Consider the following 24,033-nt stretch of genomic DNA (forward strand, 5'->3'; position numbering starts at 1 on the left):
TTACAGAGGGAGTACTCAAAGAGTGTCATGTGTATAAAATACATGACCCCTAAATTTTGGTCCAATTGAAAATGAAAGCGAACAGCTTGTCTTCTGGAGCGCACGCTGTGGCATCGCCTTGCATCTAACACAATGGTGTTGGAGCTTGGCGGTACGGGCTGAAATTTCATTCAGGTTCGAATCCTCCAGAACTCCAAATAGGAAAGCTGCTCCAAATATGAAAGCTGGGGCCAAAATATGAAATATGCACCCCAAAAAGAAAATTTGTACTCTGCTAGTTTTTCTTTTGCAGTCGATGCTCCATGAAAACAGTTTTTTACGAAGATGAGGCTGTTTTAAGGAATCTGCTGGAGTTGGTAGGATTGTCACGTATTTCCAGCAAATTATTAAGTAGATAGCATCAAACTTGTCTGAATAAAAATTACTACTCCCTCCGTCCCATAATATAAGAACGTTTTTGACATTAGTGTAGTGTTAAAAACGTTCTTATATTTTGGGACAGGGGGAGTACTATCTAACTGATCAGAATTGCCCCCGGATTATCACATTACATACATCAAACAAGTTCAGTGCATAATATCCGAATTCAGGACGTTCATGCATATATGCTTGGTCCATATTACGCGGACTCGACCATGACTTCATAAAACTCAAAATACACACACCCAACACACAAATCCAGCTTTGTAACCACCACTTCGAAATCACATGTCCCTTACTCCACAGACTACTCCAAGCATGTTTACATGATAAGACGCATCGATGAGGAATTTATTTCAGGCGGTGGTGGCGACGGGCTCCATCATAATTAATGTTCTGAGGGTCTGACTGTCAGAGCCTTTTTTATCTTGTTGGATCCCCCTTAAGGAGGTCTTCCACCGAGCTTTTGTATTTCGCGATCAAATCCCTGGTAAATATGGCAATGGTTAGGATAGAACTCTACTGAATCACAAAAATTGTTGGCACGTTGCGTTGACGAATGGAGCACTTACTTTCTTTGATCAAGCAGCTGACGGGTTTCTTCCAAACTTTGCATTTGTCCTTCAACCGTCTGTTGGCAACAAAAGGAAATACTTTCCGTGAGAATCGGGGCTTAGGGTTGGAACTATTTGTGGCGTTAGCTGGTCAGTACTTTACGTGAGTGGTCAGGATTCACTGGTGAGACCCATAAGAATTATGTCATCTTTCAAACCGCAAAAGCACCTAGAGTTACACACACCATTAGTAAGATAACCATGGTCAGAATAATGAGAACTGAATATTTCTCCCAAGTTAATAGCTGATACAAAGATAAACCAGCCAAAAAGTCATAAATAGAGTTGTGGCTAAATCCTTTACAAGGCAAGAGGTTATGTAGAAATCGCCAAATTTACAATGGCAAACTATGAATTTTTTGGGAACATTTCTGGGACTACGTGTACATTGTCAATGAGAGTCGATTATTACAAATATGGATATTACCTCCGTACTTATTGCATATCTATCAAATATTAACAATTTAATATTGGTAGATTATATTTCGAAGAACACAAAAATAGAAGATCGCCTAGTGTGCAAGTTACTCGCGTAACTGTGACGAGATGTCTAGATTACATTAATGCAACTAAAACAATACTCGGTCCATATCAAAATGGATGTCCTTTCAGCCTCTTAATTTTTTTGTTCTTTACCCTTATAATTTAGTTTTAGCTGTGTTCCTTCTTTGCCCTTCGTCAATGTCATCAAGAAAATAGCTAATTAACTCCTCCTGTCGTTGCATTTGCATGCTTTGCTTTGCGTAGGAAAAACAAGGCAATTTAATGCCCTTGGGATGAGAAAGAGATGGACAATATCAACATTTCACATACTCTTAAATCCTGTGCCCAACTCTAAAAGGGCATCTATTTTGAGTTCCAAACTTGAAATAGCTTCATTTCTATAACAAATACAGTATTTGGCTTAAAATATCAGGTTCCTGGTCCTTTCAGGAGAGAAAGAAAAACCAGGGTATGACTAAGCTGCTCCACCGATCTGCTAGTCTTTCAACTTTCAAGCTACCAGGCTTAACACTTTAGAACTTTGGGTGCATTTTGGTAATTCTACAAATGGGTCCACAATATTCATATATCGTATATTATATTTACAACCAAACTAACCTGTCTAGCATATGATCCCTGCAGTTTAGCCTAACTAGATTAGACAAAAGTAACATGCCATCTAGTTGAAACTTGAAACAGTATTCTATTTCTATCAACTATCGTCACACTAAATTATTGTTATCATTATCAGAAAAGCTACTACTCCCTCCGTTCCTAAATATTTGTCTTTCTAGAGATTTCAACAAGTGACTACATACGAAGCAAAATGAGTGTATCTACACTCTAAAATATGTCTACATACATCCGTATGTTGTAGTCTATTTGAAATGTCTAGAAAGACAAATATTTAGGAACGGAGGGAGTACATATGAAGTCATGTGTAGAAACTTACAACAGATTTTGAGCTTAGTGTTCCTGAAATGGAGTTCAATAACTGTTGGCTCCTGGCGAATTGACTGGTCAATTCTTCAACCTGCATAAACAAATAAAAACAACTCAGGTTACTAGACTACCATGCTCTGAGGAATCATATTCAAAATTCTACAAAAGCACAATTCAATACGAAGATAGTATAGTTTATTTACTTGGGACAGATAAGTATGAGACCAAAACATCCTAAAATCTCTGGAGTTAAATAGTTTAATTCTATCGTATTATTTTTTCATATTAAATGAACTGAATATGTAACTTTTCTTAGACCAGAAACAGTCATCTACCATACTACCACTATCACATCATTATTTCTTCAACAAAAGAAAATAAGAGATTATACAAAATTCTTACCAATGCATCAAAAGCTTGATCCCTTGCGCCTGTTGCAATCGCATCACCTAATCTTGTCACCAACTGATATAGCAAGGAAAAAAAACAAATAAAAGAATCATCAACCATACTGCTTAGTACTTTAACAAACATAAGAAAATGATGGTTAGCTTTATTGCTAAGATGTGCTAGTTTTGAACATGGCTTTTTTCTCTCGGTCGTTTTTTCCGGTAACCCCCTCCAAGAAACACGGTTAACGGCCGGAAAATTTTGGATTTAAATTTGAACGTAAAAAATGGAACCAGTACTACTAAGGATGCCAGTATTGACGTAAACAGGCGGGTGTTGGAGTGATACGCGGTATCGTGCAAGCCGCGGGTGTCCGCGGTGGTGATGGGGTTGAATTCCCACGCCTCGGATTTTTCGCCATTTTTTTTACTATCACTGCAGTGAGGGACCAACCGAGGCAAAACAAGGTAAAAGTGAAAAGCAGCTCCAAGGACTCGAGCTCAAGAGCTCGGCTTAAGCAGGTTCCATGCCGACCATCTCACCACCACTTCGTTTGAGTTCAGTTGTATATAGGGTATAAATATATTTATTCCATTACTAAAAAATAATAACTCAAATTTCGTTAGAATTTTTCGGGCAGTTAAACACCGAGATTTCCGGTATTTTTGGGGAATAGGTTTTACCGGTGGCCCCCAGTAAAAAAAGGGAAACGATTACAAAAACCTTAGTTGTTAAAACAATATTGCAAAGAAAACAAGCCTCTCTCTTGATGCAACTACAAAATGTTATCACCATCTTAACAAAGTTCTATAATGACACCATGATATTCTCATTTAATAGGCCTAGCTTCAAAATTGTGTTCCCCTTGTTAACCTAAACATTATTTTTTTTTTCTATTCCATCATTACAGCCCCACTGTTGTATTCTTCAACATAGTCCATCTACTCTCACAATGCCAGCACCTATGGTTGGCCAATCACAAATCTGCCTTGATATGACATTGACAGCATCAAGACCTTCTATTTAAAACAGAAATGGACTATATTCCAATTTGTTCCAAGCTAGATGCTTCATAAGTGATTCCTCGAAAGGTGACACATGAACCATGTTGCAGCAGCAGAGACGGACGTACTGCAGTAGTGACAGCATAGCCAAGTAGTAAGCATCCTCACCCCACCTACGTTGTCTGTTGGTTGGTTTCTTTTGTCGAATAAATGATTTAGTTTCGCCATTTCCCAGAATGAGTGTCTGGAAAATGAGATCCCAGGCGACCCACAATCAGATCATGCAACCAGGATCACAGTTTGGCAGGGGTTGCCGCAGGTCCATATGGTGTGCAGACAAGGAAACATCTGCAGTGGGTACTTAGTACAGAGGATTGTTTCTGTTTGCAATGGCATTTTGCAATCATGCCATATTTGCAATTCCATACAGATAAATATTATCCAACTTAAATGTGCCAAGAAAATTTGTACCCATATTACTTAATACTCCCTTTGTAACTTAATATAAGACCTATTTTGACACTATCATAGACTCTAACAACGTCTTATAAAAAGTTACAGAGGTACTATGATACTATGTCTTCGATTCCATGTCAGTCAGCTTTCCATACAAGAGGTATATGTAATGGCAATGTAAGTTCATGCCATGAATTGATTAATGATATAGAGATCAACGGAATACAGAACAAATTTTGGAAGGAACAAGAACCACATCTGGTATAACCGTTAAGAATGATATACCAAAATAATTATGTCAGAACGAGCGACAGCCTGTACCAGAGCTATCCTATTACGTACTACTATTCAAGAATAATTGTCTCTGGTACTATTGACACAATACACATCTGCACAGTAACGATACAATGTTAAAAACTAACTTCGCAAAAAAAAACTAACATGAAACTGAAAACCAAAAGTGGATGTTTAATTACTACAGTATATTAAATGATTTAATTTCACCATTTCCCAGAATGAGTGTTTGGCAAATTATATCTCAGGCGAACCAAAATCAGATCAAGCAACCAGGATCGCAGTTTGGCGGCGGTTACTGCAGGTCCATATGGTGTTTAGACAAACAAATATTTGCAGTAGGTACTTAGTACAGAGAATTGTTTCTGTTTGCAGTGGCATTTTGCAAACATATCATACAGCTAAATATTTTCCAAGTTAATATGTGCCAAGAAAATTTGTACCTATAGTAGTACTTAAATATGTTTTCGAATCCATGTCGGTTGGCTTTCCGTACAAGAGGTATATTTAAGGAAACCGTAAACCCATGCCATGAATCGATTAATGATACAGAAGTCAACGGCGTACAGATTTTTCAAGAAGGAACAAGAACAACCAGTACCAGAGCTTTCATAACAAAACAATTATGTCAGAATGGTCAACAGCCTGTACCAGAGCTATCAGCAGATTTTTCTAGAGGATTGCTGCTGTTCAAGAATAATCCTCAGATTATCTCTAGTATGTTCGACACAGTACACATGTGCAGAGTAATAATACAATCTTCAAACTAAACCTGATACTGAAAACCTAATACAGTAAGAAATGGCCAACAACGAATCCCAATCAGCTCGATACCAGATTTGTAACCGAAGAAGATGCTGGCTTTCTGGAGAAACGGATGGCAACTTACGTGGAGGAGGTGGAAGTGGGACGCGAGCGAGGGGTGGTGGTGCTGCGGCGGCGGCGTCGCCTGCTGCTGCGGCGGCTGCTGGTACTGAAGGGCGTGGGCATGGTCGGGCTGCGGGGAGAGCACCAGCGGCCGGTAGTGGTCGCCGTGCTGCTGCGGGAGCGGCGGCGGGTGGTGATGGTCCATCTTCTCCCTCCCCACCTCCTGCTGGACGGATCTGTGGTGATTTGGATCGAGGATTTGGGTTCTAGGGATTTGACAGGAAGAATGGGGAATTTCTACTACTGTGCTACGGCCTTCACTTCCCACCCCCTTCTGGTGCCCACCTACTCTACTCTCTGTATTTTTGTTTTTTACTCCCTCCGTTTCTAAATACTCCCTCCGTTCTGAATTGCTTGTGTTAGATTTGTCTAGATACGGAAGTATCTAACACTAAAATGAGTCTAAATACATCCATATCTAGACAAATTCAAGACAAGTAATTCGAAACGGAGGGAGTATAAGCAATATAGACTACATACATATAGACATGTTTTAGAGTGTAGATTTAATTTTACTCCCTACATAGTTTATATTAAAATTTCTAAAAAGTCTATTTAGGGAAGGAGGCAGTATGTTTTATTTGCAAAAAAGACCCCATAAAAAATGAAGATTAATATCGGGTCCTTGGAGCACCGACCGACCAGCATCCCGGCGCGGGCTGAAGCCGTGCCGCCGCACCGTTGACGCCACTCCCCGGAGCAGGCGTGGCAGACAGGACCTTTGCGGACAAAAAGTCGTCAACCACGGTCCTACAGGACCAGCACACCAGAGATGAAGCAGGACAAAGTACCACCGAAGAAGAGACGATGCCTCCTACGCTAGCGACCAAGAGGGAGGAAGATCTGGCACCCTCTAGAAGAGACCAACCTCTGTGGCTTGTGGCTCCATATCGGTGCCAGGACTCGTAGCGGCGAAGCCAGAGCACAAAATCCCCTTCAAGGTCGATGCCGCTACCCCCTCGACCTTGATCCATCCCAAGGGAGAGTAGGAACACCTATCCTCCACAGGTTGACAGATATGCGAGGTCACCAAGCCGCCAGCTCACCGGCGTCGTCAACAACCACACCAGGATGGGGAGCAAGCAGGAGCACTTATTTCACACGACGTCGTCCCCACCATCAGGCGGCGCCACCGACACACCAACCCCAACACCTATCTACATGACAGAATTAGAGAACTGGGGTTCCCCCACCCTCACGCCGTTGTAGTGGGGGCGGAGAGAAGGGGAACCGCCAGCCTCGCCGGCGCATGACTTGGAAACAAGGGTGGTTTCACTTTCATCTATCAGATGTTTCGTTGCACGACGCTACTAGATTGCAAAAGCCTTAACTGATACGCTAGCACTCCATTTGTCCAAGACACGTAACACCAGGATGGGCGCAAGCAGCAACACCTTTTTTTGCAAAATGGTAGCTCCAGGGACGGAGCCAGGATTTAAACATAGGGAGACGAAGACAACGGCGAGAGTGGACTTTCTTGTTCTTTCGTCCGCATCCCTTTTCACTATTTTTTGGGACAAATTTAACCCGTCTGTTACAGTAAGAAGAGAACAGCAAATCTGGGCACTAATGGAAAGACAAGGTGACAAGAGATGTGCAGCAGTTTACAGATCAATTAAATTAAGGTCAGGGTATTATGTCCAGTAGAGGATACCCTGCCTTCTAATACCCTTTATAGTGGTACGCTACCCTTCTTAGAAAGTACTACAAAATTTAAGATTGATCATAACAGGTTTCCTCCGATCTACTCCAGCTTTCTTTACAAGGATTCCTCTGGTATTATTTTGCTACTAGCTTGTAGCAATCCAACAAACAATGCACTACCTACCAACCAGTGACATCAATATGTGGTTACCTTGTCTCAAAAAAAAAGTTACTACTGTATGCGATTACCTTACGTTGTTGATGCGACGTGCGTGCAGTGAGCCATCATGCGGCGCATTGGAGATTGCGCTCGGAGATCGGAGGCGCCCTCCATCACGGCTGCCGTCGTTCACTTCCCTGTACGAGGTTTAGGCCGCCGGCCGCCGGCTCGCCGCCCCTAGCGCCGCCGCGGGTGGTAGGTCGTGGCCATCGCCGGTCGAAATCGGATGTGTTTCGTGATCGTGGGAGAGCCTTGTGTGGTACTGTGCGTGCGATCTTGGGCTTGAGCTAATGGCCGATCCACACAAATAGGCGCCCACGCAGAAGGTTGATTGGGTCGCTCCTCCTTGCTCGCTCGGGTCGCTCGTCCCTCGATCCCAGGTCGCTAGTTGAGTCTTGACCGCGACCATGCACTACTGAACAGGTTGTTGACGGTTGACTTTTACAAAATAGTTCAAGAAAAGTTCAAAAAAAATCATACATTCGAAAATGAGGTCGCAAATTTGAAAAAAGTTCATCGGTTTTGGAAAAACTTCTTCATTTTTTTAAATCATCAATTTTAAAAAAAACATGAATTTGAAAAAATCATCCATTTTGGAAAAAATATCATCGATTTGAAAAAAAAAAGTTCATCAATTTGAAGAAAAATCCGTCGCCCGATCCCAGGTTGCTAGTTAACTCTTGACCGCGACCATGCACTACTGACCAGGTTGTTGACTATTCAATTCTAAAAAAAGTTCATGAAAAGTTCAAAAAAATCATAAATTCAAAAACGTGTTCGCAAATTTAAAATGGGCCAATCCTAGGACGGAGCGGGTGTGCGCCAAAGATGAAGAAACAGGCACTTGCCCGCTTAAGGCGCATTAGGCTAGCCACCACTGCCATTGGGCCGATCCATAGCCCCCCCCCCCCCCCCCCCTGGCTGAACACCAAGCGCGTTGCCATGGGACTTTTTTTTCATTGCACATATAAATATAACACATAACAAAATTTATATGTATAGAAAAGACAACCTGAAACAATCGGAAAATAATTGGAATCCTCATCACTTGCTATGTAATTCGATGATGTATACATAGAGAACAATGATCCAAAAAATTAGCTTTGGGATAGGGGATGCTTGCCCCATATCAAATTCAAAGTAAAAGATGGGACAATTGCCAACTTTTGGCTCGGTCACTGGATACGGGAGGGGGCCCTTAGATACATATTCCCACGATTCTTTGTGATTAGGCACAATCCAATTGCAAGAGTCATGGAGGTCAGGGCGGACGACAGATGGACTCAGTCGTTTCAGCAATCGTTTGGGCCCTTGGAAGAGGCGGACTAGGACCTCCTCTGGGGTGAGCTAGCTGGATGAGGTTAACCAAAGGGCGTTTGGGCCATTGGAATTAGCAGATTGGGACCTTCTCCGGGACGAGCTAGCCAGGTGAGGTTAACCAACGGGGACGACTAGATTTACTAGAAATTGGAACCTTCAGGCAAATTCTTCACATGATCCCTGTACAGAGAAATTTTCAAGATGGATGCACAAGGTGAGGTGATGGATATCTGGAAAATGAAGATTCCTTCCAAAATATAAAAATTCTTTGGCAACTTGCTAGGAACAGAATTCAGAGTGGTGATCAAGTGATCAAATGGACAAGGTCGGCAAATAGCAAGTGTATTTGGTTCGGGCGTGCGGCCAAGATGGAGCTTGCCACCATGTCCAATTTAGAGCATCATTGTAAGGTTTATTTGGTGTGTCATTACAGAGACCACGAGCTGTACCTGGAACGCCATAAGTTTGCTAATTTACACCATCTTTTTATAGGGACTGGAACCCCATGGTTTTCGCCGGTCAATAAAAGCGTGACGTTTTCGCCGGTCGGTTCTTCATTTGTTCATTTAGATGAAACACTTTCGTATTGTCTTGGTGCTACAAAATACAAATGGATAATAATGTTTGCACCAGTGTACTGTATATTGGTGGGTTTTACGGGTTTCCTCATTGTTCGTCTAGAAGGATGAAAATGCAGAGATCAGTTTCCGTGTTTGTCTTTGATGGTACTTCCCTCATTCAAATATATAAGGCATGATACATTTTTTTTAGATTGAATTTAACCACATATTAGAGCAATAATATTTGACATGCATGTTACACGAAGCATATCATCAAATTCATACGTGAAAGGAGTTTTTAATGATTTAATTTTTATAACATGCATCTCATGTATTATTAATGTTATTATTGGTCAAAGGCAATATTAAAAACTATATTAGGACATATATAATTCGATGAAGGGAGTACAGTAAAGAGTATTTACACCTCAAAAGGATTTAGGCCTTACCGGTGTAGCAATGCCTCAAAGAAAATCCCGTGGAACAGCACAAGCTTAAAGCCTAAAATACAGCAAATTAGAAAGAAAAAATTCCGTCGCCGGGACTTGAACCCGGGTCTCTCGGGTGAGAGCCGAGTATCCTAACCACCTAGACTACGACGGATTGATGGTGGAAATACAACAATTCACATGACAATCAAAGTTCAAGCACACCTAAAGCTCAGTTACTAGTTGTTGTGCTGGACTGTCAAATTGTGCTTCGATTATGGGACCAATAGTAATTTCAGTGATCTCTCTATGTGTGTTAGTCCATTTGGCATACGCACATGTCGATGTTCTGTTGTCTATTCCAGGTCAGGTTACAATATTACATCAGCTCCTTCCTTCAGAGTTCAGACCAAAGGTCTTACAAGAAGGTGGATGATGAGCCGGTGCTACATTGCTAATGCCCTACTGCCGTACCCGGAGCACCTTGTTCACCATGCTAAAACCAAACTGACAGGCACCATCATAAGACAGATGTCAGTGTATTCCGCAATGCAGATCTCTCGGAAGGAGTTTTCATTCGCGGAAGAAACTTGATCATCGCCGCCATACTCGATCGGAGCACATTCTCCATCACAATAGCTATATGTAAATTGACAGAAATTGTCATTTAGGTAAGTCGATTTTGCAGAAGAAATGGTTGAAGGAAGAAAAAAGCTAGTGGAAGAAGAAATAAGGATGGCAGTTGGATCTTAATCTAATGACCCAGAAAATTAACTTGCCCAAAAATAGTTTTTCAGGCGACTTACGTGTAGCCGGTCCCTTCTCCGTTGGCGGTGCCAGAGGGAGACATGTCGAAGCTAAAAGAAGTTCTGCACACGGAGCCCGTCAAGTATGACATCTCTTAGGGTAATGTATTGCACACTGATTTTTAAAACTTCAAGTGTCACAATCTTTATCTTTCATTTTGAAATTTTTTTTGATTTATTCATCAATTGTCAAGCCCGGCCGACCTCCAGTTCTAATGCCGACAGTCCCCGTATCTACACCCGTTAACCTTCTAACTCGTCTCCGCCAACTACGGATTATTCCTAGCCGAGGCCTTGCCGGCGTCCCCGGGCCTCGCTTTGCTCACCCGGCACCCTAGGTGCCCGGTTGTGCCTCCCAAACAAAATCGAATGACCCAAATTTGAAATTCAGGCAACTTACTTTCCAACAAAACAAAATTGTGATTTATTCGACCAGCACGTCAATTGTAAGGTACGGCAACTATCCATCCTTTTATTTTCTCTTATCTTTTCATCATCACCACCAAGTAAAAGCGCCAGCCAAGATTCGAATTCCGTAGGGAGCAGGCTGCCGTCAGCATCGCCGGTCGTCGTCGAGGCACCAACATCGGTAGTCGGGCTGGGACATCGCCAGGAGCTCCTCCGGTGACATGCGCTCCAGCTCTCGCTGCCTCCACGCCGGGAACGCCTTGGCCGTGGACTCATCATCGCCGTCCTTGGGCCGGCCGTGCAGGTGCAGGTGGCTGATGGCGCGCATCCTCTTGTACAGGCGCATGGCGGCCACGCAGTCGTCGTAGGGGTGATGATGGCCGCCGGTCTGTATGTCATAGCCCAGGCAGCTCCGCGTGAGATACCGGAGCGAGTTGCTCATGAGCCTGGCGCTGGTCTTCATCAGCGGCGGGTATGTCGCCGTGTCCCGCTTCAGGTGCGCCAGGTAGTCCATGCCCAGCGCGTCGAGGTCGTGCTCCAGCCCGTGGCCGACGAGGAGCCGGGCGGCGCCGCGGGAGGAGTAGGAGTAGGAGTAGGACTGCTCGCCGTTGAGGAGGATGTCCTGCACTCGCCTCATCGCCTGCTTCACCGTGGGCGCGTCGCGGAGGTGCTCGGGGCGGATGCCCGTGGTCTCGTACCGGTAGTGCGTCACCGGGATGAGCGGCTTCACGAAGCTCTCGTAGAGGATGGTCTCGTGCTCGTCGACGACGCAGACGCGCGCACACACGTCCAGCGTGCCGTCGCTCCCGCCGCCCACCATCTTGCACCCGAGTGCCACCGCGCCGCGGCCGCCTCGCGCGCCCACCCTCGACATGCTTCGGGTGAGGCTCTGCACCGACGAAGGATGGGGCGCCCCGGAGAGCTTGCAGGTCGAGCGGTGGGCACGTACGGCGGCGGAGGCGGGGAAGACGGCGAGGCAGAGCGGGCAGCCGTGGGCTTGGAAGGCGGTGGCGCAGGCCGGCTTGGAGGGCAGGGAGGCGCCGAAGCCGAGGTGGTCGCGGAGGGCGTCGAGGGAGCGGCAGTGCTTGCCGCAGACGCCGCAGCGAGGCTCGTGGTGGGAGTGGTGCGACGTCCGCATGTGCTCCACCAGGTGCTCCATCCGGTTGAACTGCCGGTAGCACGCCGCGCACCTGTGACGGCTGCATTTGCCCAAGAATTCCTCGATCGTCAGCAAGAAGAAAACGTATAGTAGTACGTGTGATCGTGCAATGTGGCACATGTAGTCACGTACGTACCCACAAGAGAAAAACATAGCGATGTAATCTTACGGACACACAAATTTTCAACTTGCCATTTCATAGAAACGCACAAAATGCGCTGAAATTTGGTGGAATAATCTGACAAATTAAAGATGAAAACATGCATTGAAAATGGCCAAGCATGGCAGAGGAGAAGATTATCGGAGCAGTGGGCATGCACCTGTGAGCATCTGAAGAGTTGTCCATTGTCGTCAGTATATATGAGTCACCTATGCAAGTGCAGAGGCGCGGTAATCGTTGTGCTTGGTTGGTTGGCGGGGGCTGTAAGAAACGGAGGGCTATTTATGTAGCTGCAAAACAAAACGGATGGCATTCGATTCCTGACAGCGTCGCCAACGGCTACCGTATACATGACCGACAAAAAACATGCTATCAACTTTCTTTTTTGCAGCATCAATGCATCATACACCATATCAGGATGCAAAGGTGGTAGCAGCTAGCATATTCATGGTTGAGGATACTAGCTAGCTAGCTACTATACTCAGAGATAGTAGAAGAAAGAACATACACGCCAGAATATCCTCAACATACACCCACCGGTTGCTTTTGCAGAAAGAAAAAGAGATAATGAGAATAGATACTCTGGTCACAATATCCGGTTTGAAAAGGCAAGAACAGCCCACCCAATCCCGGCAGATCGATGCCGCGGACGGAAAGATTGGGTTGGGATTCCGGCCGGAGGTCGACCGAGGTGCACACACGCCCGCCGGCAGGTAGCCACTGCGGCGTCGGGCGGACGACGATCAACGTCGTCTTATATTGGCTCCGTCTTTTCGCGGTGGCGGAGAGCCGCGTAGAGCGCCGGGTGATGGGATCTGCGTGGATATCCTGGGAACATACCATCTCTAGATGAGGTTTGGGTTGGGAGATGTCCTCATCTCGTTCTCCTGGTCCTGGTTCTGGGCATCTGTTTTGCTGCCTCTGTGACTGAAAATCCATGTTGAATGGATTCCCAAAGGTTTGTGCTACAAACGGCATACTGGATGGATCTCTCCAAAGCTAAGTTTGGCATATCACAAGACCAAAAAAAAAAAAAAACATTCGCCTATACATACAGGTGCACGATGGAGAAAATAGCACATCTTCGAACGCTCTGATTGGCATGTGAAATTATTATTGATCCCATAATCAAACCACAATTTTACAGTCCAGCACAACAACTGGAAACTGAGCTTTATGTTATGCTTGGCAGTACAATGAACGCTCTGATTAGTATGCGAATTGTTTTTTGTTTAACATCATTCCGTCGTAGTCTAGGTGGTTAGGATACTCGGCTCTCACCCGAGAGACCCGGGTTCAAGTCCCGGCGACGGAATTTTTTCTTTTTAATTTGCTGCATGTTTGGCCACTAAAGATGAAAAGCAAATGGACATTTTATTTGTCAAATACACGGCCGAAATTACGGAATTTTACGTTTTTAATTTGCTGTATGTTTGGCCACTAAAGATGAAAAGCAAATGAACATTTCATTTGTCATATACACTTGCCTCAAAAAAAATGCTAAATACACGGCCGGAATTAGAACAAACATCACGATGCTAATTTTATTTTTTTCCGACGGCCATTCAACTATGAATGAAATAACAATATTGCGCTGCACCAACAAAAATATGATATCAAATTCGAAATTAAAAAATCAAATTAAAGCAGAAGAAATTGGCAACTTATAGCTGCACGTGACATCTGGGTGGAGAGACACCAGCGCAATCACCCACTCCCATCTCCCATCCCTACAAGATAGGGAGTGCGCCTTGGCACACATTGCCTGGTCCTTCCCGTTGGTCCAGCGTGCCAAATACGATGCTTAATTGCTCAGTAAATCATCACATAGATCCTTGATTGCAAGTCATGTATTTGAATATAATTAAGCTTACCAAACACAAACTTGTGTAAGAAATCTGAATAGGGCTATCAGGCTAAGTTTATTGATATGTTATTTCATCACAGAACATAAAGAGCCTGAATAGGGCTATTAGGCTAAGTTAATTGATACATCAATTGAACTCTTCCTCAAAATAATGTATGAAGTTAATAACATGCACATCATCCAAGCTATCTATTTTCCAGATTGTTTAGGATATTTTGTTAGCAAAAAGTATGTGAATAATAAAGAAAAGGGTATGATATATCAATGAAGAGCATATCAGCACATTGAGGAAGAAAAGAACGCTTCTCAGTTCATGTAGATCAGGTATGAGCCATGAACGTGGGGCACCACACATGTGTAAGATACAAAAATGAATGGAACAGTTAATTTCTTATTAACTTTCTACTGACGTAAGCTTGATCAAATTTTCAATGAGTCTAATATGTCATATAAATATGTACGATGATTTACATGCAGACAAAGGATGGCACCGAAGATTTTATCCAAATTTTGAAGTTTTGATACAACGGCATAAACTCAATGTAAGTAGCTTCAGCAAGGTTGTATGCTCGAGGTGAACACCTTTTAAGAGTTGATGGGTAAGAGAGACTACAATTTTGGAGACCCGAAGAAGTTTTAGACAACATAATCCTCAATCCGATTTCATTGTGGGTCACTGATGGGTTCATAATAGTAGATTCAGGAGAAAGCTACAACAGAAAATAAAGATATTGGTAAAAAATGCTCAAAGGTTTGGGAAAAGATACGATAATACAAATACATGATCTGTGAACTTCAGAACCATATAGCAAATGGGCATGTTTCAGAAAAATGACCAAGGTTCCCTAATCATTGTTTTGTTAGGGACTAATGGTTGTATACAACTTCCACAAGAAGAATCCCATATGTAAAAACCTACCTTTGGTGACAAAGCTATAAACTATCTAATGAGCCAAAATGAAGCTTTGAACAATATGTATAACAATTTTTCCTACTACAATGTGATGTAGCTTTGAAACTGTAGATACCCTCCATCTAAGGCTTCCCCAACAATAAAGCAATACTTTATACCTATAAATCCATGAATGGAGAAACAATAGGCCAACAGACACATCTTCGACCAGCCAAGATAAAGCACGCACAACTGTAGGCAGCAACACATAGGTCCGCAAATCAGTAGCGGCCGGGAAGCATAAAAACAGATAAAGGAAGAGCAAAGGTGGAAACTGACCAGAAGAAGGAAAAGAAAAACATAAAGTGTTAAAATGAAACATAGAGCAGTAATGCAACCCAAAAGGCAGCAAGAAGCTTTAAAACGAAACATAGAGCAGCATGAGCACAAATCATAGAAAATTTGGGTCATCTTAAGATTAAGAACCAACTGTGCTTTCTCAGTTCAGATCAAAAAGAAAGAACCACTATTATTGATTAGTTATTTCTAATTAGGGAAAACACCAAACCACCTGCCGACGCAATGCCGTCCCCGCCTCCTGTCAATGCCACTTCGTCATCACTGAAGGCCGCTGACGTCGGGCCGTCCCTGACTCCTGCCGACTCCCCTCGGCCACTATCGCATCTAGGGGGTCCTCGTTCTGCGCTCGGTGATGAGGTGCTGGTGAGCTCCTATGGAGATGATGATGTAGGTTGGGAAAGAGTGCAGTCACGGTGTAGTCTGCGACGCCCGACATTTTCACCTTCAACATTCAAACATCGTTGAAGACCTCCTGCTTGGCTCGGAGGTCGCTGCTTTCGCTGCCTTGCCAAAGGGCACCAGGCTGTGGACTGTCGCGTTCCCATTAAGTGCAACAACTGCTTCCACTCTGGTCATCGTGCTCATGATTGCCACAAATTCTGTTCTCCCACAACAACGGCTACACAAGTCAATCAGGCTCCCCTCCAGCCAAGATCAGCCCGTGCCACGACATCTGGGTGACAAATGCGTCACAAACTCGGGGTTGCAGTCTCTTCTTGCATCATTTCACGTATGAACCAAATTCTCATTGAATTTGATTTTTCCATTCAAAGGGGGTCGTACAAGGTCGGCAGTACCCCCTGTGAATACTCCGCTACTATGAAAAGTTCTTAATGTTAGTTGAGCCCCTGGCTCCCTAATTGATTGACCCGCGATAATACCTACGGCTTCTCCCAATTCGACCAAATCATAATGAGTAGGACACCGGCCATAGCATAATTGACAGATCCAAAAAGTGATTCAGCAAGTAAAGGGCCCATATTAACTATCATGAGATCTTTTCTTGTAAGCGGTACACTCATATCCTTTCTTCCTTAATTCATTATTCCATGAAAATGGATTATTCCATGAATTCCTCAAAGTGGGGCTCATCAGAATGAAAAATCTAAGACTACTAAAAAAATAATATGAGGCTTCTCGTAATTTGATTGATTTATTTCTCTCTTTTCTACAAGCAGAGGAAGAGGGCACTAGTTTCAAAGAAAATAAAACAGGTTTACTCCACCCCTTTTACATTATTTTATCCTTACCAACTGGATCTTGTTGCACCGGGTAACAAACATTTATAAACTATTTCTCGAAGTACGTGTCTGGATAGCCCATAATGTCGATAGTTAGTTCTAGGTCTTCCGGTCAAAAAACAACATCGATGAAGGCATGTAGGTGCACTATTACACTGTAGGGATTACTTATATGCTTTCAACAGCTATCCTCTCCGCACTTGGCTACCCAGCGTTTACCGTAGGCACAATAACTGGTACACCAAAGGTGCGTCCTTCCCGGTCCTCTTGTACTAGAGAAAGGTCCTCTCAGTGCTCTAAAGCCCACACCGTATGCCGGCGTCCGTGCATGATCAGGTCGACGGAGGAAGGGCTTTGGCTCGCTGCTGCTTCCTCCAGCATCCAACGAGAGTCGAGGTCGTCTTTCGCTCCGGCCGACGAACCACGTCCGCCGGTCATGGTAGCCGCCGCGACGGGAAACCCTAGCGGACAAGCAACGCGCCCGCAATCGCCTGGGCTCTCTCCGCTCCCCCTTTCCTCTTTTCTCTCCGTGCAGAAGTGGAACGAAGCGACGCGGCCGATGGGGAACGACTGAACGAGCTAGGGATTTGATGGTGGGAGGGGGAGAGGGGGAAGAGGGATAGGGGGAGGGTGTAATTACAAAAATCGCATTCCAGCTGTGCAAATACATACGTTTCGGGCGCAAGTGACCGTATGTTGAGCAAACAACGTTAGCATAAGGACCGTAATTTGCAGTTGCCAGAATACAATACAGTGACCAAAGTGATTTTATACGGAGAGTACAGGTACTCACTGTGGGTGTATTTTACTCGACAGAGATAGGCAAAGAAGCTGAAACGGGAGCCATATTACACGCAAAGGTTCGGTTTTGCAGCATAGTTCTTCTTGTTTCGGGGTTATTGCTACTTGCATGCCCTTATTATTATGCCTCAAAAGTGGAAGTAATTTGCTAACCAGTTGTTCCCATTAATGTCTTGTGCTTGCTTTCCTAGCTAACAAAATGTATGGATGAAAGCAAAACAATAATGTCTTGTTCTTACGCTCAAACTCTGGTGACTTGGCGTAGCAATAGGTTAGACGGCATGCTGGATGCATACGGGTTGCCGCAATGACCTGCCAGAAATTAAGCAGGCAAATGCTGACCACCACCACATGACCCGCCTAGACCACATGGCCATCAGCATATATAATTGCAATGTTAACCTGCATGCATATGGCACCTTTGCATGGCCTCCACTCCAGTTAAAATGATCAAGGTTCCTTTACCATGCTATCTTGGTGTCTCTCCCTTGCTTGCCTTGTATCTTGCTGTGGGACGACACATTCTGAAATGTTAGCTATGCTAGTATTTGTGCAGTTCAAGTATCAGTTCTCTTCTGTTCTAGATAAAAAAAAAAGAGTATCAGTTTCAGTTAAATTTACCCATAAGATGCTGGTTTTGAGTTGGGGATCGGTGCGCTCTTTGAACGGAAATCAAATGCCATTGTTATTCATTTTAGAAAATTGATGATTACGTTTACAGATTGTTGTACTACAATTCTAATTCTTCAACCGAGTTTCAAATACTTCTTCCAGCTCTGGATGTTTACCTTCTTGATTCAGCATTGCCATTCCATCCCTCCTAATCAGTTTCTTGTCCTGCAATCCTTTTCGCTCTACTTCATATCTTGACAAATGTCTCCAGAGTATGCCTAACAGTACAATCAAATAACCAGTAATTATTATCCTTTGCATCAGGCATAATAATACGTATGTCGCGTAACCACCGTGCATGGAGAGCTGTGAAGATATATTGTCATCATGAACACCACTAGCCAACACAAGCAAAATCATCATTCCCATGCTTCAGGTGGTCTTATTCTGAAGGCTGGCTGAACTGTGTGAAGCAGAAACCCATTCTAACACGCCAATCCAGAGGCCTTCATAACTTGACATCATTAAGGACTAAGGAGGCTAAAGCAATAGAGCATACCCAAGGATTAGCACGGTAATTTAATAGTGAGTGAGGGCTTGCATGTGTCAGCAAACCCATGAAGAAGATACTTTGGTAAGAAACAATGCATGCAGATGTTATGTTTTGAAATTTTAAACTGGCATCATTATCCAACCATACATGCATGCAGCAACACCTGTGGTCATAATGCATTTGCGAAATGTGCCCCGGATCAATCTCACACCACACCAGCTGATAACTTCAGTTTACACACGACTGAAAAAATGACAATGACTACTTACTGCATGACGCCATTTAATCAGACAATCACCTGATGGGAACAAATAAGGGGCGTCATGCACCTGAGGTAAATTCACTTGTTTCCTCGAGTAAAACCAGACTACTGACTGTACTCTATTTAATCAGACAAGAAAGCAGGTAGTAGCAGTACAATACAAGTCCATAAAATCAGTAATACACACCTGCTGTTACCTGCTTTCTTGTCTGATTAAATAGGGTGTGTATTACTGTAGCAGTTGTGTGCCCTATATGGCTTCGGTTTACAGATAACTAAGGAAGAAAAATTGTATTGCATGATGAAAACAAATAAGCAAGTGTGTCATGCATGCACCTGAAGAAGATTCACTTGCTTCGTCAAGTAAAACCAGATTGTCTCTGTTTAATCAGACTGCATAAACTGAAAAAGAAAAATGCTACTGCATAAACAGTTTCTTCAAGCAAATGTGTCATGCCAGCAGGTAGAAGTCTCATGCTATGCTACCATAATAATACAAGTCAGCAACCACAAGTATAGTAATTAATCACAGAACAGACCATAGCAGATTAATCAACACAGAAATGCTTTCAAACAGCATATTAAAAGTCACAGTCGATACACAACCAAACAAACAGTTGCCTGGTGCATCAGTCATAGTTGGACAGGTTATATATATAGCTAATCCGATGCAGATGCATAGCATAAGGCATAGTTGGACACCTTACATATATAACTAAACACGATGCAGAAATACTACTATAGGATTAGGAACTTCAACAAGCTAATACCAAGCAGTTCTTAAAAGATTCGTTCCATGTCAGGCTCTCCATTCAGCCCCACTTGTGTGAACGCAACCTCTGGTTCGTCCCTTTGAAAATCCCTGTCAACACCCGCAAGCATCTCCATGTCCGAAACAAGACGGGACCAAGCAACAGAGATCTCCACCTCGGCACCGAGGAGGCAACACCGACCACGGTCTATGTTGCATTCTTGGGCTTCGAAGCAGACCTGAGCTTTTGCAGGGAGAACGCCGGGTGGTGCATAGGCCTGTATTTCAACCTCCAGCTGTCCGCTTGGTTCTACAGAAACAACTTGCCTTGACAGATAAAGGTATCCCTCTGAATCCGCAGGTCTTCTTCCATCTTTTGAATCAAGCAGCAAGATTTCCGCAGACGAAGGCTGAGCAACATACTTGATTTCACCATCACTGTCCTCCATAAGTTCCCGTGATGCCGGGGAGCAAGCAACCCGAACACCATGTCCAAAAGGCCACGCCCCATTGTCTTTGACGACACGTACGCCAATGATGGTGGCCTGGACCGAACCTAGAAATCGCTCCAAGCGTAACTCCATCGCGCAGAAGCAGTTCTGAAAGCAGATGGTGGATACACCAATACGGCATCGGATTTGGCGGTATGTATCCGTGATCAACGGCCTGTCCTGAGACTTGACGCTGCCTTTCACCATAAGCTGGACCTCATAATTAACATAGTCCTCATACAAAACAGCGCGAGATGGGCCGATCAGGCGCAGATAAGGATCCTGCGTGCACAAGCATCATCATGTATATCAGCCACCGCATTAATTAATAATCAACAAGGGAGGACGCAGGCAGGCAGGCAGGCAAGAAGATCCCCAAAAGAAAATGGAGAGCAAATTAATACACCAGCAACCGTACATTTTGAGTAAGTTTTTGGGAGTTGCTCCTATCGCAAAAGAAGATAAGGTTGCGGTTGTAGTCCACGCCATCACGGGCAGCGACCACACCATACACGGACAATGGAAACTTGAAGCCGCCTTTCACCTCTGTAAGCTTGACAGAGAAGATCTGCACGGCAGGTTCTATGCCAGCGCCCCATGGGATGCGCCCAGGTGCCAAGTGTGTAAACTGCATGGAACTCACTGTCGCTGCACCCAAGTAAATCAGATGTCAGAAATCTAACATGAACCGAGTAAATCCCCTATTCCCTTGTTAAGGAAGGACAACCGTCGAAGGTAAACTAGTTAAATTAAACAAGAGTGAGAAAACAAAGCCACATGGTTAATTACTACTCACTCTTGTTAAGGAAGTGGCCGCTGCGTCGGCTAAACGCAGCCTCCCAGTCACGACGGAAGGACTCAAACATGAGCTTCTCGGTAGACATCACCCTCTTCTCCTTGGCTAATTGTGCGTCCGATTTGCCTCTGTCTACCTCATCATCGTCAACACAATCAGTGTCAGCTCCATCAAGGACTTCATTGTTTATGGACGCTTTTGCCGTTGTGTTGGTGGGAATGGGATCAGGTTTCTCTGATACATCGGTATCTTGGGCATCTGCCTCCGCATCAATCTCCGGAATTGGTGTGGAGCCGGTGATCCTCTGGACCCCATCCTCTTCCATGGCTGGCTTGCCACACTCCATCTCATCCTCTTCCTCGTCGTCACCAGAACCATCAGCACCATCATAGTCAATTGCAAGAAACCACCACATTTGCGGCTAGGTTTGCAGAAAACTACCAACTCGTTAATCCGTTGCAGAAAACACTGAAAAATTTGTTAAGTCGTTGCAAAAAGCACTGATCTGGTGATTTGGCCCATTTAATCACTTTCTTACAAGTGGGGCCAGATTGTAAGGAATTGGCTTAGCAAAAAAAAATAACACACAGCCCCCCAGATCTAAAAAATAAAAGCAATCAGACCCCCCTTCCCCTCCCCATGGAACATCGCCGCCGCCGCCGTGTTGTGCCATCGGTCCGGCACGGTGGCGCCTAGGCGGGATGCCGTGCCCTGGCCCTGCCGTCCGCCCGGCACGGTGCCGCCCTCGTCGGCGACGGAGAGGGCTACGGCCATGGGGAGGACAAGGAAGCGGCCAGAGCCCATGGCTGCACCGCGAACCGCCGCATCCATAGCGCGCGGGCCGTGATGGCGACGCCCTCCGGCAGCCCGACGTGGCCGGGGCAGAGCTGGGACGGCGGCCAGAAGTTCTCCGGGCGGCAATGGCAGCCGTGGACAAGGAAGAGGATCCCCCTGGCCGGCGCCGTGAGAAGATCCCAGATGACGCACGCCCCCTCGATTGACTCCACCGTTGGGATGATGTGCGGGAGGAGGGAGGCGCCTCGCCCGTTGTCTTCTGTTCGGCCGGCCGCAGGGCCGAGGCCGTCACGGCGGCACTCATGGCTGCCACAGGAGGCGATCTGCAGGTGGCGAGCGGAGGCGGCTGCGGCTCGCACTCCGGGCGTTGTTCACCGTGTGCTCTGCCAACGGCTCAGACGACGACGACCACTTCGCCCCCGCAGGCAACGACGACGACAACGGCGCTTGGGCGCCGCCGTGCCAGCCGAGCTCACGCTGCTTCGACAGTAGGGATTGTCCGCGATGGTATGCGCGTGGGGGCAGGATGAGGGGTTGATTGCTTTTGTTTTTTAGATCCAGGGGTGTGTGTGTTATTTTTTGCCAAGTCAACTCCTTACAATCTGGCCCCACTTGTAAGAAAGTGATTAAACGGGCCAAATCATCCGATCAGTGTTTTTTGCAACGATTTAACAAAAAATTTCGGTGTTTTCTGCAACGGATTAACGAGTTGGTGGTTTTCTGCAAACCTAGCCGCAAATGTGGTGGTTTCTTCTTTCTTGCAATTGACTCGCACCATCATCATCATCGTCTGAAATTGGATCTGCTCCTAGTGTCGAACTCAGATCACTGAGACCATCCATATGCTTCCCCGAGGGGTCCGTCAGATCAGAGATCGCGGGGGAGGTGTGGGCAGTTCCGGCGGTTACCCCCATCCGCTTGCGTAACACCTTGATACGATTGTCGAGAAAACCAAGCCCCTTCTGCGTGCCCAGACTACGGTAGGAGTTAGAAGAATCGAACCTCTTCTTCTTCTTCATCAGCGTATCGCGGAGGTCCGTGAAGAACTCGAGCTCATCAGCAAGGCCAGCTCGATTCCTCTTGCGACGAGGCTGATTCCGCTGCACGACCTCCTCTTCCATCTGCACCTCCAACTCACGAGTCACGAGGCGTCCGCGCCTCCTATTTTTCCAGGCTGCCACCCGCCATCGCTCGCCTTTTTGTGGTTCCCTCGCCGCCGGCCGCACCCCGCCGCCGCCGCCTGGGTTTTCACGAAAGAGGGATTCCGTTTTTCTTGAGCGATTCTAGGGGAACTTTTCGTTTCTCTCTCAGCCGGCCCGGCCCGCCCCGGACAAATAGATCGAGAATGACAAACTGGTTGTTATTAGTACTCTATAGGCCCGTAAGGGTTTCTTTTTCCTCTCTTTTTTTGAAATTTTTTTTGCAGCCTTAAATAAATGGAAATGATAAATTCCGAACTTTTGATGGCAAAAAAGTTTTCAATGGCAAATTTAGTGACGCAAGGATGACAGATTTAGTTGCAAAAAATACAGATTCCGAACGTTCGGGATTTATCTAGGTCCTAAATAAATGGCCCGCCTAGGCCTCAACCACTGATTTCAGCCTTCCGATTTGTTCCTCCCAGCCATTGGATAGTCAACGCACACACGTCGTTCTTCTTCGAATCGCGTCAATCAGCCCCCTGCTTTGATCTCATCTAGCAGTAGCAAGGCAACAACATGCATTCGCTGCAAGCATCACGACAACTATCGGCAAGCGCTACATCACAACACCAGGAGCACCCGCCTAGCGCTTCATCACAGCACCGGGATGCCGCCAGTGAGCGCTCCATTGCAGTATCGAGCATTCCATCGCATCTCCGAGAGCCGTTGCCAAGTACTGCATCGCAGCACCTGGAGCCGCCGCCGAGCTACCGCTCCATTGCAACACTAGGAGTCGTCGGCAAGCGATCCATTACAGCACTTCCAGCGCCCATCGTTGCCCGTGCAGCACTAGGAACCGACAATGACCCCCGTTCTAGCACCCACACTAAAACAACAACGGTGAGCGGTCGTCGCCCTTTTGTTTTTGCATCAGCGGCTCCAAAGAATGGTGGTTCCTCCAGACGGTGCACACAAACAGGAACAAAAGCATGTAGTCGTGGTGGTCGCCGACTTACTGACATTGACCCTGATCTAAAGGAAGGGGCATGTGAAAGGAGAGAGGATTTGCAAGATGGGAGAAAATATGAGGCAAGGAAGACGAAGGATAGGGAGGAAATGTGTGGTTGTGAGCCCTCCACTAATGGAGAGATCACACGCGCAATTAGTTGGGGATCTAGCCACGTACGCTCTCAGGTGCAACTTTTTTTTCCGGGTCGGTTTACTTGAGCCATGGC

At 45.3% G+C, this 24,033-nt stretch overlaps 3 protein-coding genes and 2 non-coding genes across 5 annotated transcripts; 1 reads left to right on the plus strand and 4 right to left on the minus strand.

Moving 5' to 3' along the window:
• Positions 1–528: 528 nt before the first annotated feature.
• Positions 529–5,852, minus strand: MED9 (mediator of RNA polymerase II transcription subunit-like protein). Its single transcript, XM_048705694.2, has 5 exons — positions 5,493–5,852; positions 2,862–2,924; positions 2,470–2,550; positions 993–1,051; positions 529–907 (listed from the first exon to the last, which is right to left on the minus strand). Exons 1-5 carry the CDS (start codon positions 5,673–5,675, stop codon positions 844–846), a joined length of 450 nt encoding a protein of 149 aa, XP_048561651.1. The 5' UTR covers positions 5,676–5,852; the 3' UTR covers positions 529–843.
• A 3,952-nt stretch (positions 5,853–9,804) lies between these two features.
• Positions 9,805–9,877, minus strand: TRNAE-CUC (transfer RNA glutamic acid (anticodon CUC)). Its single transcript has one exon. It is a non-coding gene; the product is annotated as a tRNA-Glu (tRNA).
• A 1,031-nt stretch (positions 9,878–10,908) lies between these two features.
• Positions 10,909–12,978, minus strand: LOC125542611 (uncharacterized). Its single transcript, XM_048705695.2, has 2 exons — positions 12,396–12,978; positions 10,909–12,115 (listed from the first exon to the last, which is right to left on the minus strand). Exons 1-2 carry the CDS (start codon positions 12,419–12,421, stop codon positions 11,062–11,064), a joined length of 1,080 nt encoding a protein of 359 aa, XP_048561652.1. The 5' UTR covers positions 12,422–12,978; the 3' UTR covers positions 10,909–11,061.
• Positions 12,979–13,477: 499 nt separating this feature from the next.
• Positions 13,478–13,550, plus strand: TRNAE-CUC (transfer RNA glutamic acid (anticodon CUC)). Its single transcript has one exon. It is a non-coding gene; the product is annotated as a tRNA-Glu (tRNA).
• Positions 13,551–19,371: 5,821 nt separating this feature from the next.
• On the minus strand, positions 19,372–22,318 carry LOC125542612 (uncharacterized). Its single transcript, XM_048705697.2, has 3 exons — positions 20,862–22,318; positions 20,484–20,713; positions 19,372–20,347 (listed from the first exon to the last, which is right to left on the minus strand). Exons 1-3 carry the CDS (start codon positions 21,274–21,276, stop codon positions 19,604–19,606), a joined length of 1,389 nt encoding a protein of 462 aa, XP_048561654.2. The 5' UTR covers positions 21,277–22,318; the 3' UTR covers positions 19,372–19,603.
• Between the last annotated feature and the right edge of the window lie 1,715 nt (positions 22,319–24,033).

The sequence above is a fragment of the Triticum urartu genome, chromosome 3A, assembly GCF_056163025.1.
Source record: "Triticum urartu cultivar PI428250 chromosome 3A, HENAU_Tu73, whole genome shotgun sequence".
Taxonomy (NCBI): domain Eukaryota; kingdom Viridiplantae; phylum Streptophyta; class Magnoliopsida; order Poales; family Poaceae; genus Triticum; species Triticum urartu.